This window comes from Ascaphus truei, chromosome 5 (genome assembly GCF_040206685.1).
Source record: "Ascaphus truei isolate aAscTru1 chromosome 5, aAscTru1.hap1, whole genome shotgun sequence".
Taxonomy (NCBI): domain Eukaryota; kingdom Metazoa; phylum Chordata; class Amphibia; order Anura; family Ascaphidae; genus Ascaphus; species Ascaphus truei.
The window spans coordinates 184,570,987-184,588,816 of NC_134487.1; the positions used below are offsets into that span (position 1 = coordinate 184,570,987).

General features: G+C 43.7%; 1 protein-coding gene across 1 annotated transcript in view; it reads left to right on the forward strand.

Annotated features, from left to right (window-relative positions):
- Positions 1-17,830, forward strand: part of KCNU1 (potassium calcium-activated channel subfamily U member 1) — a 244,552-nt gene that overhangs the window by 206,012 nt on the left and 20,710 nt on the right. The window contains exons 22-23 of the mRNA XM_075601398.1: positions 8,159-8,383; positions 9,935-10,112. Coding sequence (XP_075457513.1) covers positions 8,159-8,383; positions 9,935-10,112 — 403 coding nt within the window. The remainder of the gene's footprint in view (positions 1-8,158; positions 8,384-9,934; positions 10,113-17,830) is intronic.

The window sequence follows — 17,830 nt, forward strand, 5'->3', positions numbered from 1 at the left end:
ACAAGGATGCGTTCTCATAATAAAAAATATAGCTTATTTTAATGAATCAAAAACAAAAACCACACCAACGCGTTTCGGACTATTAATAGTCCTTTATCAAGGTGAATAACTACTTACCCATCGAGACACAGCCACGCCAATCGCCGACACTTCCGTGTACGTCACGTGACGCGGATGTCTGACGTCATCACGTACGGACGCGTCACACACACGTGTGTGTGAATCACAGCCCGGAGACACAGGGGGCGCGGCAAGGATACACATCCAACAATGTACAAGGCACTGGCCCACGAACACCAGTCGCCACTCCCCCGGCCGAAACCGAGCACATGACATCAACGCGCCCATAGACGCGACGTCATCGCTTGATTGCATGCCCGGAAAGGGAAAAACACAAAAAATACTTTTAATACATACAGTACATTGGAATGGTACAATGTTACTGGGCCCAAGAGCTAACTCCCTTTGACCCTTATACACGGATCAGGGGTAACACAAACGGGCTTGACCTTTATTAGAGAGTCTGATTACCCCCTCTCGTCACACCCACATTGAAAATGTCCATGCCCACCTCAGACAGATGGACCAAATCTCCCCAAAATAGGCCAACTTCTGCTTCCTCCAAATCTCTGTGCTGGACAATGACACCACCCATTTTCTCACCAGTGCTTGTCCCTACTATTCTCAATTGACTTGCTCCCCTCCAGCACAACCGAGAGACCACTTCTGAACACACAAATAGCACACCTGGAAATAACAACTACAGTTGACCCACATCCAGGTTCACATCGCCAATTAACTCTAGTGTTCGCCGCTAACACAGGTCATTACCCTCACATGGAAGACCTGCACACCCAAACCACTGCCTTTCATGCAGGACATGGGAAGGACATATGTCCACCACATACTCCCCTTCTTCAACCATGCTACTCTCGCGATGTCTGCGTGCAGGCCGAGTGGTCCCATATAGCCGGACTGCAGCCCTCCCAGCAGCCCAAAGACATGTGAATCTCTGCACCTTTAGACAACCCCGGTACATGAACCTGTAACAAAATGAACCAATTTATATTTGCTAAAACAGCAACTGTAGCCTAACTTAGCTTGCAAACCTCATAGACTCCCACCTGCCTATTTTCTTAGTTATGTCCAGCCTAGCCACTTTTGTTGCCACCCCAATGCAGAAGGAGTGTGACTCACAAGCTACCATATCCACATCGAGTTTTTCTAAAAATAACCGAAAAACTGTACAAAATTGGAACCATGTTAAAAGACACCCAGTCTCATGTGGCAGATAATGACTCGCCACATCCGGATGGACTGCTTCATAAACCCGCAACACTCTTAAAGGGCAGATTGGTGCCTCAGCCAAAGCCCCAATACATACTGTATAACCATCTGCCTTTACCTGAAAGGCAGAAAAAAATTGCACTCTCTCAAATGTGCGTATGTGCAAACATAGTGTAAAAAAAAACAGAAAGGTGTGAAATAACAGAGTGGAAACAATCCCCTGTGTGTGCTGGAAAAGTTAGGACACAGTGAATAAACGCAACAACAACAAAAAATGTCCACAATAAAAAAAGAAGCAGAGTCTTGGAAGACACTTGTCAATAAAATAACTCACGAAATGACAGATAATACTTCAAAAAGGATATACTGAAGAGTCTGCAGCCTCAAAAGACACTGACCAGGTCCAGAGATGAAATATGCAAAAACAAAGAAAAAGAAGCATAAACTCCCATAGTGTGATCCTTGTTTTATGTACAATAGGTAAAAATATCAAGTGGTCATACAAAAAGTAGAACATATGGTTGCAAAAACATGAAACATATGAAAAAATAGAGAAAACACGGCCGTGGATACGAAGATAAAAAATAGCAGACTGTAATGATTCAATCAGTAGAAGTCAATATATGCAAACGGCCTTACAAAATATAAATGAAATATCAGCATACCTGGGAGTCCACGTCGTTTGTCAGATGTTGTAGCCGATGTGATGGGGGCGCTTTGGAACGGCCCCACAGGGGCCACGCTCTCTTAGCACGCAGGTGGACTTGCAGGTGGCAGGGGAAAATGTGCAATCCAGAACCTAGGACACAGTGTGAACTGGTTCCCAGGCCTTACGAGCCTGTCCATTCTTGTTTTAGGTAACGTCACATAATGAACCCTGATTTAATGGATCTTTGTGGATCTAGAAATTTGTGTCAATTTAATGGCAAAATATACAGTTGGCAAGCTTAACGTTGAACTTTGAACTGTAAGGAATTTGGGTTAGTAAAAAAGTATTAATTCCTATTTGGGAGATTTTCTATAGTTAGCCTGTAGACGGACGTTCACAGAGGTACACAATTGGAGACTTTTATAAGGTGAAATTATAATAAGGCTTTATTGTGCCTTTTCCTTTTCATCAGGAAATCATCCAAACACAGGGGGGGGGAACAAAGCTTCTATTCACTTGGGAGTATCTCTAGTGAAAATACCATGCAATTAATTCACAACTCCCTAAGTCAAGCATGTCTCGCAGCCCCAAAACATATAGCATGAAATAAGCAGATATAAGCAGTCTCTAAATAATGAAAGTCTTATCTGTTTCTTGGAGGGAAAATCTTCTCAGTTCCTGGTTCAGCTTCATGTGTAGTAGTTTTCCCTGTGTCTTGAAATCAGCTCTGCTGTGTCTTGTGGCAGAGCTCAAGACATGGTCAGCTCTAGAAATCTGTGTTCTCTTGGTCAGTCTCTCCTGGGAGACTCAAGAACACTGCTCTGTCTCCAAAGTTCAGCCCACAAGTGAGCTAAGGAGTCACTTCCTTTCTCAACAGACAGGCTTTTGTAAGCAATCAGGCAGGTGGTGTTTATTAATTGACTACCAGCAGTTAACCACCACACTGCCAGATTAAAGGCACATTACTTGAACAGGGATTACTCCCCTGTTACATAGCCATATTGCCATCAATCTACAAGTGTTCTGTTTATGTACTCTTGGATTAACGTTTGATTCATTCACAAAATCACAAGAAAATCATGTTAATTAAAGTACTGGCCTTTGAAGTTGGGAAAACTGGCTCCAGACCAACACTAGTTACATGTGAACCTTACAATACCATTTTGTTAGTTGGGGCACAGATAGATTAAATAACATGATTTTTTCCCATGATCCACTGGATATAGTAGACCCACCAAGCCCTTCTCTTCTTCTGAATTTTGGTTGACCGAAGGATCATCAAATCTGACCCTTTGAAAGCACCACAACAGAGACTAACACTGCTGCTCCATTAGAAAACACTCTATACACATGGTAACAAACACAAGAGTCCTTTCTTCAAATGTTGTTGGAAGGTTAGTGGATCAGAGAAGGTAGGTGTTTATGCCCCATAAAATCTAACTATGAAACCTTAACAGCAACAGTAGGGATCTTTGAAACTAGACCTTCAGTGCCACTAAATCAATGAAGCAGAATGCACAAGGTAACATACTGTATGCGTAGGGCGTACAACAGATATGTCATTGTCTGCTTTTAGCATACTATTATATTGACAGTAAACATATAGAGTTGATTTATATACCTCTAAACAGTGCTACAATTGTTGTAATAGTAGCCAGCATGGGGTGAAAGGCTAAATGACTCACCAGTCCCTTTGTTCTTAATTGGCTTTCTTGGATAATCTAGCTCTCTCCATCTGACCATTAAAGGTGCAGTTCCACCCAACAGAGTCAAATGTGACACAGCAGATTACCAGCTTTATTTTACATTTTCCCTACTGTTTTCTAATTCTATTGTAATTTTTATTTAAAAGTCTACAGTACAATAGAGTTTTGTGGCAAAGTCCCAGCTGAAAGGACACCATCTGAGGTTAGAAAGGAATAATCCATACTGGGTTTTGGGATTCCGAGCCAGATTTTAGGTAGCCCATATCTTCAATACAGATGCTGCCATCAAGGACCCTTAAAAAGCCTGAGGCAAAAGAGGTTCACATAGTAATATGGGGGGGGGGGGGGTCAACTGGTGGAGACTGTGTGGAGGTTTCCAGGTTTGGTTTAGGTGGGCATGGTGGGGAGATTAGCAAATTCTAGGATGGTAATGCAGGTCACCAAGGGGAGGTCAGCCAGTGCTCCAATAGGGAACAATGTCATTATTTTATCATTTGGGTTTTGTTTTTTTAAAGGACTAGATGCCGATCTACTAATAAAACAGCAAATGCAATGTTTTTGTGATTGTGCATAATACAGCTAAACCCCGTTGTAACGCGGGTCTCGGGGTCCACCCCGAGACCACCGCGTTACTAACGGGGTCGCGAGAAAAAAAATGGCCGCCGCTTTAGCGCATATTCATCCCGCGGGACAGGAGATGGGAGCGGGCATGTCCCTCCGCTCCCCGCTTCCCCCTGTCACCGCGGGACAGGCCACGGGGCAGGAGATGGGAGCGGGGATGTCCCTCCTGTCCCCGCTTCCCCCTGTCACCGCGGGACAGGCCGCGGGGCAGGAGATGGGAGCGGGGATGTCCCTCCTGTCCCCGCTTCCCCCTGTCACCGCGGGACAGGCCGCGGGGCAGGAGATGGGAGCGGGGATGTCCCTCAGGTCGCCGCTTACCTCAGATCCCTCCACGTGCCCGGTGCTCCCGATGCCTGCATGGAGGTGGTAGCGGGGGGTTTCTTCTCCCCACCGCTGTCCCCGGTGCTCCCGCTGCCTGCGCGGGAGGAGGGGGGGGAGCGGGTGGTGGTGCTGGTGTAAGTGTCTGTCAGTGTGTGTAAGTGTCTGAGTGTGTGTGTAAGTGTGTGTAAGTGTGTGTGAGTGTCTGTGAGTGTCTAAGTGTGTGTAAGTGTGTGTAAGTGTCTGTGAGTGTCTGTGAGTGTCTGTAAGTGTGTGTGAGTGTGTGTGAGTGTCTGTGAGTGTGTGTGTGAGTGTGTGTGAGTGTCTAAGTGTGTGTAAGTGTGTGTAAGTGTGTGTGAGTGTGTGTGAGTGTCTGTGAGTGTCTGTGAGTGTGTGTGAGTGTGTGTAAGTGTGTGTGAGTGTCTGTGAGTGTCTAAGTGTGTGTAAGTGTGTGTAAGTGTGTGTGAGTGTCTGTGAGTGTCTGTGAGTGTGTGAGTGTGTGTGAGTGTCTGTGAGTGTGTGTGAGTGTGTGTGAGTGTGTGTAGGTGTGTGTGAGTGTCTAAGTGTGTGTAAGTGTGTGTAAGTGTGTGTAAGTGTGTGTGAGTGTCTGTGAGTGTCTGTGAGTGTGTGTGAGTGTGTGTGAGTGTGCGTGAGTGTGCGTAAGTGTGTGTAAGTGTGCGTGAGTGTGCGTAAGTGTGTGTAAGTGTGTGTGAGTGTCTGTAAGTGTGTGTGAGTGTCTGTCAGTGTGTGTAAGTGTCTGAGTGTGTGTGTAAGTAAGTGTAAGAGCCGGAGCGGGAGGTGAGCGGGAGGTGAGAGGTTTGACAGGGAGGGGGGGCGTGGCTTGAGCGGAGGGACCCGCTACTCTCCCCCCCCTCCCTCCACGGACTGCAGGAGGGAGCTGCTACTCCCCCCCCCCCTCCCTCCACGGGCTGCAGGAGGGACCCGCTACTCTCCCCCCCTCCCCGGACTGCAGGAGGGAGCTGCTACTCTCCCCCCCCTCCCCGGACTGCAGGAGGGAGCTGCTACTCTCCCCCCACTCCCTCCACTGGCTGCAGGAGGGACCCGCTACTCTCCCCCCCCCCTCCCTCCACGGACTCGGGCTGGAGCACTCATACATACACACATACACACATACACACACACAGGCACTCACGCACTCATACACACACACGCGCGCACACACATGCAGGCACTCACGCACTCACACACACACACAGACAGGCACTCGCACTCACACACACAGACCGCTAACCCCCCCCCCCCCCGCCGCAGTACAGGGCCCGCCGTAGCCGCAGCGCAGGACCCCCCCACCCCCCCACAGCACAATGACTTCCCACCCCCTTAACTTTGTCAAACAAAAGTCACAAGACGTTGTACAGGCAAAATACATCTGTTAAAGTGCAGTTGTCTGTTTATTTCTATATAATAATTGTGTGCAGTGTGCAGTGTGTGTGCAGTGTGTGTGCAGTGTGTCAGTGTGTGCAGTGTGAGCAATGAGGAGTGTGTGTGCAGTGTACAGTGTGTGTGCAGTGTGTCAGTGTGTGTGCAGTGTGTCAGTGTGTGCAGTGTGAGCAATGAGCAGTGTGTGTGCAGTGTGCAGTGTGTGTGCAGTGTGTCAGTGTGTGCAGTGTGAGCAATGAGGAGTGTGTGTGCAGTGTACAGTGTGTGTGCAGTGTGTCAGTGTGTGCAGTGTGAGCAATGAGCAGTGTGTGTGCAGTGTGTCAGTGTGTGCAGTGTGAGCAATGAGCAGTGTGTGTGCAGTGTGCAGTGTGTGTGCAGTGTGTCAGTGTGTGCAGTGTGAGCAATGAGCAGTGTGTGTGCAGTGTGCAGTGTGTGCAGTGTGTCAGTGTGTGCAGTGTGAGCAATGAGGAGTGTGTGTGCAGTGTACAGTGTGTGTGCAGTGTGTCAGTGTGTGTGCAGTGTGTCAGTGTGTGCAGTGTGAGCAATGAGGAGTGTGTGTGCAGTGTACAGTGTGTGTGCAGGGTGTCAGTGTGTGCAGTGTGAGCAATGAGCAGTGTGTGTGCAGTGTGCAGTGTGTGTGCAGTGTGTCAGTGTGTGCAGTGTGAGCAATGAGCAGTGTGTGTGCAGTGTGTCAGTGTGTGCAGTGTGAGCAATGAGCAGTGTGTGTGCAGTGTGGCAGTGTGAGCAATGAGCAGTGTGTGTGCAGTGAGTGTGTGCAGTGTGTGCAGTGTGCAAAAAAAAAACGGGAGCCACGGGAAAACCGCATTATAACCGAATCGCGGTATAACGAGGCGCGTTATAACGGGGTTTAGCTGTATCTGCATTACCAGTGCTGACCTGTATACAGAGGTGACCCTGAGAGGCTGCCCTCACACATTTCCACATGGCAACTTCTGCTGTTTATTCTCCCTTTCTCCACTCCCCCAGGCAGCATAGTGAGGTTTTCCATGCAGATTACAAAGGGCCTCATCAGAAAAGAAATCTTAAATCTTCTCAAGATTTTTTTTGTGGTCTACTAATGTTGCTAAATCAGAGGAAATTAGAAGCCATATCAAGGTTGTGGGCTCACGTTTTAGGAATAAAATACAGTTTAAAGAAATATGTGAGCAGGGAAAAAAACTAGAGGTGAACACTCATCCTACTATTCGAAATTAAAGAAATCTGTAGAAAAAAAAAATTATGCATACATGGTGAACGGCACCATTAAAGGGACTATGCTATTTGCGACTTGTTGTGATGCAGTGAAAGTTCTTTTATGTCAATGTTCACATTCATGGAATATAAGAAAGTGGGTTACCCTGTTTTTTACTGTAACGCTGATTTGTACGCCACGGTGAGCCACCTTAGATTTTGCAGTTTCAAATGACAAGAAGAAAGGGAAAAAAAACCTGCATAAGAGGTACAAACTTGGCTATCTCCTATTATATTATGGCTCCAAATAACCATTCTATTAACTCTACCTACTAGCAATTACTGGTGAAAATGATGCTAAACCGATGCAACATAAAGAGATACACACAATTTCATATGGGACCAGAAACTTTGTTATTCCACTGTTCTTGGCTGTCACATTAAATGGAGCATTTCATTATGAACTTGTGAGTAGAGTTGTACTTTGTACCTCTGTCTTTAAGGAGACCGGCACTTTTAAGAAATTGTGTAACTGTGTTGTGTTGGCTGCACAAGCAGGTTTCTCCTCGCCTGAACCTGTTTCCCCCTAACTTGGAATTGTACTACATAGTGATGCAACATAAAATTAACTCTCAGTGTGAACTTATGGCAAACATCTTTTCAAATAGTTGATACTGAATATAGATATATTCCCTACCCATCCTTCGGGTCTCAGATATTCAAATGTTTATCCTGCTCATTATTGCTGACCATGTGCCCACCTCATTAATCGTGCATATTTTCTCAACTTGTGTTACAAATGTGGTGTTTCCTCTCCTTGTACTTTTGATTGCATCTCCTGTCTCTGCTGCTTTTATTTTGTGTATGTTGTTCATATAAATCAGAAATAAAGGGTGCTATTCAATAAACAGGGATAGTGCAGATTGGGGCACTATCAAAAGTTTAATTCACGTCTTTTCAATGGAATGCCTTTCTCGTTTCCCAGACTCACGGAACAGCCTCAGACAAGGATTTACACAACCACATTGTCGTCAGCGTCTTTGCAGATAACAATTCCACTTTGATCGGACTACGGAACTTTGTCATGCCTCTACGCACCAGCAACTTCACCTTCAAGGAACTGAAGCACATTGTATTTGTGGGGTCACTGAAGTACCTCAAGAGGGAATGGAAAACCATCCAGAACTTCCCAAAGTTGTTTGTTTTCCCAGTGAGTGATAGATATATTCTTGTGTCTTGCACTATTAAGAATATCAGTCAGCATGGAAATGTTGAAGGAAACTAGTGCCCTACCATCAACTATGCTCTCTGCCCAGCATTTAAAGGTGCAATCCCTGTTCGTTTACAAAATAACACATTTTGAAAACCACTTAACAATATATAATTTATCTTAAACACGTTATCAGACTTAAAGCAAATATTTGTCTGTGTTTGTTTCTTTTGAAATAAAGGTGAACTTTATTTCATTGACAAGCTTCCCTTAATTGAAAGGCCACAATCAAGTGTTTACTCAGCCTATAGTCCACGATGTCCCCAAATATAGATGGTGAGAGGGGGTTGCAAACTTCTATTCAGCACATAGTGTTGTCAAAAAAAAAAAATATATATATATATAGTTACCAGTCCGAGAACCAATAAAGGAGACAGCATACAGCAAGGAGTAATCCAAAAGTAATGTATTAGAAAACACACTGTTACACGAATGCCAACGTTTCGGTCCCACAAGCCCTGAGGAAGGTCTCCCTGTGGGACCGAAACGTTGGCATTCGTGTAACAATGTGTTTTCTAATACATTACTTTTTGATTACTCCTTGCTGTATGCTGTCTCCTTTATTGGTTCTCGGACTGATAACTATACTGCATCATTTTATGGGACAGGCATCTGCTTTATGCTCTACATCAGTGTGCTGACTGGCTCTGTGACTCTCTCTCTCTCTATATATATACTTAACCCTGGCTGTGCTCAAAGCTGTGACCATGCAGCAAGCTTAAGCCTATAGGGAACCATGTTAAAAATGGTTATTGAGGCAAAAAGTGACACTGTGTGCTCATTTGCATGTCATTTCCCAGAATCCCTTGCTGCAGTGGAAGTGCTGTATGCTGGGTGATAATGGGGAAAGGCGGGGTTGCAGACCTGCCTAAGACATGCAGATGAGCATACAGTTATATTTGCATATTTGCTTTCCTGTGGAGGGTTTTTGTCACTTTTTTTACTCACCATAACTTAACTCAGTATTATGGTTTAGCCTATCCCATAGCCTCTCTTGCATTCCCAGTAAAATCAACCCCACACTGATGAGACCCATCAAGGTCGAAACGGCTGTCTGTGGGTGGTTTTCTGGGTATGCACCTTAACCCTGGCTGTGCTCAAAGCTGTGACCATGCAGCAAGCTTAAGCCTATTGAGAACCATGTTAAAAATGGTTATTGAGGCAAAAAGTGACACTGTGTGCTCATTTGCATGTCATTTCCCAGAATCCCTTGCTGCAGTGGAAGTGCTGTATGCTGGGTGATAATGGGGAAAGGCGGGGTTGCAGATCTGCCTAAGACATGCAGATGAGCATACAGTTATATTTATATATATATATATATATATATATATATATATATATATAGTAAAATAAGTACTTATAAGTGTCTGAATCTTTATTATTTTTGTCACAACTCACCTTGTTGTGTCCCCCTACAGTACACTTCTCTGGTAATATGATCTTAGAAGTCAGGATCAGCATAATTTTGCTGAAATATGTTTTCTTGTCCAGGGTTCTGGGCTGTCCTGTGCTAACCTGAGGGCCGTGGGCATACAGGAATGCACCATGAGTACTGTTCTGTCTTCCAACTGGATCTCTGACAGTATACCACATTTGGGAGACACGGAGTGTATATTGGCCACGCTTAACATAAGGTCCATGCAGTTTAAGGACAGAACTGTAAATCCAGGTAAGAGCAGAGCCACTCCCTGGCATCTTGTTAACCTTTCAGAAACCGTTACACAATGAAATCACATCACACTAAACTTAATCATAATTAAATTGTGTCATTCTTTTTATCACACCCATGCACACACATCAGTTCCCTCCACTGACTTCAGTGCTATCTCCCTTAAAGTATTGCACATAACAGTCCTTAGAAATCAGTGGTATCAGTCATAGGGCCTTACTCCACTCACTGTATATATATGAAGCGGTTGTTCAGTCCTTTTTTTGGCTGAAAGTCCCCATTGAAGCCTGTGGGTATTTTTGTCCAAAAACGTCCCCAACGGCCGCTTTCATGTATGTAGAATTACCCTCTTAATCTTTTCCCTCAAACCCAATACTATAACCCTATTGTCAGGAATACCACCTTTTACATAGCAGCTGCCTCCCGAGAAATCAATTGAAGTACCCCCTTTAACGTCTAAATACTTGAAGAAGAGACTTGTAAAGTTTCAAAGCTCTGTAGACAAAACATCTATGAAGAGCTATTATTTTGGTTAAAACCTACAACAAATCCATACCCTTCAAAGTTAGAATTCTCTCTAATAATGTGAGTGAACCGCAGTTTGGTACACAGAATGCATGTTCCCCACCATTCCAATTAATCTGGTGGACATGGAGAATGGGATCCAGAAGAAAAGCATTGTGGCTATGGTACAGATCTTCTCTAATGCGTGTCAGACTTCTAGAATTTGATCATATTAAACAGTAAATACAAATAACACTTGTGGTGCATTTGCATGTCTCAGACAGCAACCCTGTCTTTCCCCATTATCACTTAGCAAACAGTGCTTCAACTGCAGCCAGGAATTCTGGGTAATGAGCACAGTGTGTCACTCTTCTTAATTCATTTTAACATGGTACAAAACAATTAGATTGTAAGAATTTTCTTAATTACAGATCTATATGCACTTGTATCCCCACTGTTTATAAACATAACTACACAATTGCCCGTTGCCTGCAATCTATATGATGAAGGGGTGCATAGTCAATGCCACTGGGGCAAGTAGAGTCTACCTGTTGTGCAATAACAGGGCATCTGACTCCTATTTTATCAGCTTGTCTTAACATTGATGTACTCTTTTGTCATACAATGTTATTGTCCTCCCTCCCATATTGTACTGAGCGGCAGAACAGGTTGGTGCCATACAAATAAAAGCTAATCTAACAAATGGTACTTGTGGATATGAGGAGGACAGATTGAAGCTATTTTAGACCCAGCTCCAATTCATAGGGGTGACAGCATTGCCTTTGAAGTGGGTCTGTCATCCTATGTGCCCTTTTTCTTTATGTATTGGTGGGCAGTTGTTTGCACCATTTGTCTTGCCTCTGAAGTGGAAGGACCCTGTTCTAAACCCAGTGCCACCTCTTTGTGACTTTCGGCACATTCGTATGCACCACACAGGCCCGACAATTCCTTCTGTCTACATACTCTGTATTAATATAATAAGAACATAAATTTAAATTAGTAGTAGTAATATTGGCATTTTATTAAGATGGTCATTATATTGGTAATGCAGAACGATCATGTGGTTGTGGAGAAGAGAAATTAATGGACCGTAGGTAGATTCCTTCTCTCTGTCAATAGGCTGCTATGTGTATTTTAGCAAAGATGAGTTGCTTGTGACCTACACTTGGTTCCAGCAAATGCCTTTACTTATGCTAATAAACACTAATGGCTCTTTGCTGTCCCTGGAATTCCCTGTAAATCTCAGAGCAGTTCTAATTGAATAGCTGAGGATTTATGAGCTAATAAGTTGCAGATACTTTGTACTTATCTGAGGATATTAGACATGTCAGTGCCAGACTTTGAGCCGTTTCTCTGACTTGTCTGATGATTAAATTAATTACTTTTCATGGCAGGATTTGCACTTGGTTTGTGATAAATCTCAGCGTGTGAAATGTCACATGATGCCAGCAGTATTTGCCAACTTGACTCCATGTCATCATGAGACTGGAATCCGGCTCAGGGTTTTACCAACCAGATTTCACTGGAATTAAAACTAGACACAAACTAGTCTCATGACGACAATAAAAAGGTGTCACCTAATACTGAAGTACTTATTTACTCTGCACTATCGCAACTGGACTAACACAGCGATTTCTATTTAATTCATGATGTAAAAGAAATACTGTGCCAATGAACAACAGGTTTATCAATAAAAATGTTGTTTTTGGCCAACCTATTTTACCTATTTTCCTGTGATACTGTAAAGCCTCAGATTCCATTACATTTCAATTTAATTTGCATAGTTATAATATTTTTATTATTATATAGCGCTGATAAGGTACACAGTGCTGTACATTTAATTTATTTAGTCACCGTGACCCATATACCTTACAATCTAATTTTGGTGCCTCGGGCACAGAGAGATGAAATTAGCTGACTTGCTCAAGGTCATAAGGACTGCTGACACTGGCATTCAAACCATTTTTCACCCACTTCAAAGGCAGTGATACTACCAATGGACTACCCTTTCAGGCCTATTTGTATTTCAATTGCTGTTTTCAATCCCTTTACTCAATTAACCTCCACCACCCCTGCTAAGAGGAGTGGTCCAGACACCAACTACCCTTCCAATAAAAATAAAAAAGAGCATGACCTCTTCAAGCATTCCACTGTCTCTGAAAAAACTTCTACCCAAAGAATTCAATGGAGTCATTGTTTAATTTTTTTTTTTTACTTAATGTATATAGCAAATAAGTCAGTGGGCTGAAAGGTACTGTATACCAACAGCCTGGCAAGATAATGCATCACTTTCATTATGCATCTCCTAATGTTGATGTATGAAGGTGCTTTGCATTGACCTTATGATCACATGCATCAGGGTGCAGTTTGGGGAGTGGTTATGAGGGAAGCTAAGGCGATAGATATGTAACCCCCTGTGCGATGAGCTCACACACACTCAAACTGCCCCCCTGGCAGGTTTGTCTCCAATGTGCTCTGGACATACTGTATGATTGTGATGAACATGCTGAGCAGCCAATAATAATGGCATTTAGTGCATGTGCAAATGGCAAGGCCGACCGGCTGGCAAATTGGTGGCCACGCATGCACAATGGGTGCTTGCCAGCCGCACATGCACGTCATCCATGCACATGAGCGATCAGCACTAGCTAGCACTTGTGCGATCGGTGCTTGCCAGTCGCCCATGCACGATTGGCGCTTGTCAGCAATGGGCGCTTACTGGCCGCGCAAACGCACAAGCGGCTGGCAAAGCACCAATCACACGTGTGACCGGCAAGTGACGGAAAAAAAGGGACTTGTTTAAAGTCGGGACCTGGGACAACGTCTAAAAAAAAACAGGACTCTCTCGGCTAAACCGAGATGTCTGGTCCCCCTAACTATGAGGGAGAGGATGCGTTAGGAAGGGGGGCGGCCATGGTGGATCAGATCTGTGCAGACCTGAGTGCTATCAGGTCCGGTCGTGGTCTGTAGAAGGTGCAGCTGGAGAGAGAGACCAAGCGTCTCTGGAAGGGACCCTCAACGGCAATAACAGCGCAGTGGTACCAAAGCACCCTTTTCGAAGAACAGGCCTGCAACAGGTTCAGTACACCACGTGCCGGCACCATCATAAGCCAACATACCCAGGAAGGGGTGGCTACTACACCACTGACACTGACTCACACACGCGCAACATTATTCTGGGATTGCGTATTACCCTGTATATTGTGTGTAGGGATCCTCATCTGAGGATAACATAGTACCTGGGTTAGTAAGGTGCCAGTAAACTAGTTATATTGTTCATACTTTGTGTTATTCCTGCTGTCTGACCGTAGTCCACGTAAGTTATTAAGAGGGACTCAGGCCCAAGCCTCAGCTATAGTTATAGTATAGTTTTGAGAGCCAAAAGAAGAGGGGTTACAGATAGGTGGGGAAATATTAGACCTGGTGGAACATTACAATGGGATATATCAAAGATTGATGATGTACTGTAATCCTTGCAATTTTTCTTTCACTTCATCAATTTTATCTCCCAGGTGTCAACTATATAATAATAACTTTATTTTATAGGGCTTTTCTCCCAATAGGTCTCAATTTGCTTCACAGCACAAAGGAATTTTTACGGACACAATCCCAGATGAGCATACAATCTGTTTTTTTTTTGTGCCTGAGGCACAAGGAGATAAAGTGACTTGCCCAAGGTCACGGAGAGCTGACACTGGGAAATGAACCAGGTTTACCTGATTCAAACTCAGTGTAAGGCTAGGTCCCCAGTGCAGCCGGCCTAGATGTCCAGGCTCACTACACCATGTGATGCATCAGCCAGCAGGGACTACAAGAGGATTGTGATCCATAGCGGCAACGCGTCACGTGGTGTGGCAGGGAGCCAATGAGGAGGGGAGATCGCCAGCAGCCTGGCATAAACAGGAGGGGGGTGGGTACACAACAATGACATAGTACTAGAAGTGTGGTAAAAAGCCAGGAAGGCTGTGGCAAAACATACCTGATGAAACATATGCAATATGGATAAATTCTCTTTGGTCCAAAATACGCCACAATTGCGAACTTGGGCCACAACTTCTCTCATCTCTGGCATCACCTGCTGTGCCTAGGTGTCAAATAAAGAAGAAGTCTTACTTTAGATGTAGGAGCAGAGTAAATATTTGTAGCGTCAAAGTGCAAATATTAGGAGTTTGACACATAGCCCCTTTTATGCACGTGCTAAGCTGTCTCTACCCCTTTCCAACATCAAACCAGACACTGTGAAGTGAAATTGCAATATTAAGCATTCTCCCAGTCTCCGAAGTAATGTAATTCTTTGTAATTGAATGCGAGTTTTATTAAACACCTCTCGGGATGAACACTTTCCCTGTTCTCTGTATCCAAGCTTTCACTTTCAATTACTTCCCTTATGTTGGCAGCTTAAAAAAAAAAAAATTCTAACTACGTTACCAAAAAACTAAATTACCATCCCTCGGGAATCAGGGCCAACAAATTAACGGGCTTAGCTTTTTCATTAACTCTTTCAGTTCTGAAAGAGATATATCTAGATGTTTTTATTGTGTGTGTGTATATATGTGTATATATATATATACCATCACGTTTTAAGTTATGGTGGGTGAAAAAGGCGACAAGAAACCTCCACCGTATTGCATACAGCAAATAAAAAGATCACTTGTGAGCACAGTCTTGTGGTTTGTTCAGATGCAACTTTGCAAACCTAAGCCGTGCTGCCATGTTCTTTTTAGAGAGAAGAGGCTGTTTCCTGGCAACCCTTCCAAACAAACCATTCTTGTTCAGTCTTTTCATAATTGTGCTGTCATGAACTTTAACATTTAACATGCTAACTGATCACCTTTTGTAACAATGGTTTTTCAGGCAAAAGGTGACACGGTGTGCTCATTTGCATGTCATTTCCCAGAATCCCTTGCTGCAGTGGAAACACTGTATGCTGGATGATAATGGTGAAAGGCATGGTTGCAGACCATTGGGTCAATTTAATTGTTTTTTATATTATATATATATTTATATATATTTCTAATAATATTTTTATTTGCTATATGCTATACAGTGGAGGGTTTTCAGTAACCTTTTTCACCCACCATAACCTAAATAGTGTGTGATGATAACCTACCCAAGTCTAAAATTACAAAGCCAGTACAACCAACCTCACACTGATGAGACCCAAAAGGTCCAGCTATCTCTGAGTGGGTTTTCTGGCTTTGCATCTAATCCCAGACTGTGTTTAAAACAGCGAGCATTGTCTTAAGGGTTCCATGTGTAAATATACACAGAGGGCACGTCGCTACACCAAACACACATACACTTAAACAAGAAACAATCTACCTGGTGCAAGGGAGAAAGCACAAATCAATACACACAAATAATCCTAGGATTATAATCAGCCCCCTATAATTACACTCAAGGTAGGTGACAAAAAAATCTATTGTCTACTAATAACTGGCTAGATAGTAGCCAAATCCTAGCATAGGATTCACCACCAAAAGGTCACACTCAAATAAAAATAAAAAAGACTTTATTAGTTATACAGTAAAAAACGACGAAACACTCTAAAAATGCACAGCAGTGCATAGATAAAATCCAAAATGTGTTTGGTCACGGTAACTATATGAACAGATAGTGTTCCAAACATATAGCTGATAATGAGTCAGATACTATGCATAGAGCTGCACTATTGCATACACAGGTATAGTGAATAATAAATGGATATTGAGGGAAGATAGCAGTGGGCTTAATGCAAACGCTATGTGATAGAAAATCTAACCAACAAATCCTCTGTATAGGGTGATCAGTGAACTCAGGTATAATCAGTAAATGGATATATATAGAGAGAGGCCCTAAAACAGCTTGGTTGGGACCAATGCACCCATGCACAGAATAAATATTCACATATAATCGTTGTAATTAGTCAATAATAGACTCTGAGTAGTAACTCTGGGTAGCGCACGCGGAAATGCACAAAATGAACACTCCAAAGCATAGAACGAGCACTCACATACAAAAGGGTGTCTACCCGCCACCAGGTAGACCGATAGTGTCTGGCGTGGGTAATCTTACATCCCACGCCAGTATCTATCTTGACACATTCCTACGCCCTTTTGAGGAAACTCTTCCCTCATATCTCAAAGATACTAAAGCAGCTTTGCTGAGAGTAGAGGACATTACAGTGGACAATAACACCTTACTTGTGGGGATTGATGTTGAGAGCTTGTTTACAAGTATCCCTCATTCCTCAGGACTACAAGCTGTCCAACATTTCCTTCGGGCAAGAGATACTCATTCAAAGGTACACAATGACTTTGTTTTAAAGTTACTAAACTTTGTGCTGACCAGGAACTTCTTTTTATTCAATCAAAAAATCTATCATCAAATTCAAGGCACCGCCATGGGCACCACGTGTGCTCCCACCTATGCCAATCTATATCTGGGCTGGTGGAAGGAAACCGTGGTGTTCATGGAGGACTACTCTCAGTATACTGACCATATCGATCTCTGGTCACGGTACATCGATGATGTGCTTCTCCTATGGAGCGGCACTATAGAACTCCTGGTCGAGATCATTGATAAGCTGAATGACAACACACACAATCTCAGACTTACCTTTGAAATCCAAACCGAGAGTATCAATTTCCTTGATATCACCATTTACAAAAAGCAAGATGGTAAATTAGAGACAACTATATATCGCAAACCCACCGCGACTAATAGTCTCCTCGCAGCAGATAGCCACCACCCAAGACACCTTATTTCCAACATCCCTACTGGGCAGTTCTTACGCCTTAAACGCAATTGTACGACCATAACAGAGTTCAAAATCCAGGCCAAAGACCTTACCAGACGTTTCATAGATAGAGGGTACTCCAAGACATCAGTCAAAAAAGCCTATCGTAGGTCCCTTACCACACCCAGACCCAGTCTCCTTACTGACCACCCCAGAATCACTGATAATGAGACACAGACAATCCGGTTCATTGGTACTTATTGTAACCAGTGGTCAACCATCCGCAGGATTCTGAGCAGACACTGGCATATACTACTCCAGAATCAGGATCTGGCGAAGATTTTGCAGCCTACACCTAATATGGTTAGCCGCCGAGCGGTCAATCTACGTGATCGTTTGGTTAAAAGCCATTTTCAGACCAAACCATCACGCACATGGTTAGACCATAAACCTAATGGTACATACACCTGTGGACGCTGTAAGGCCTGCCCTTCAG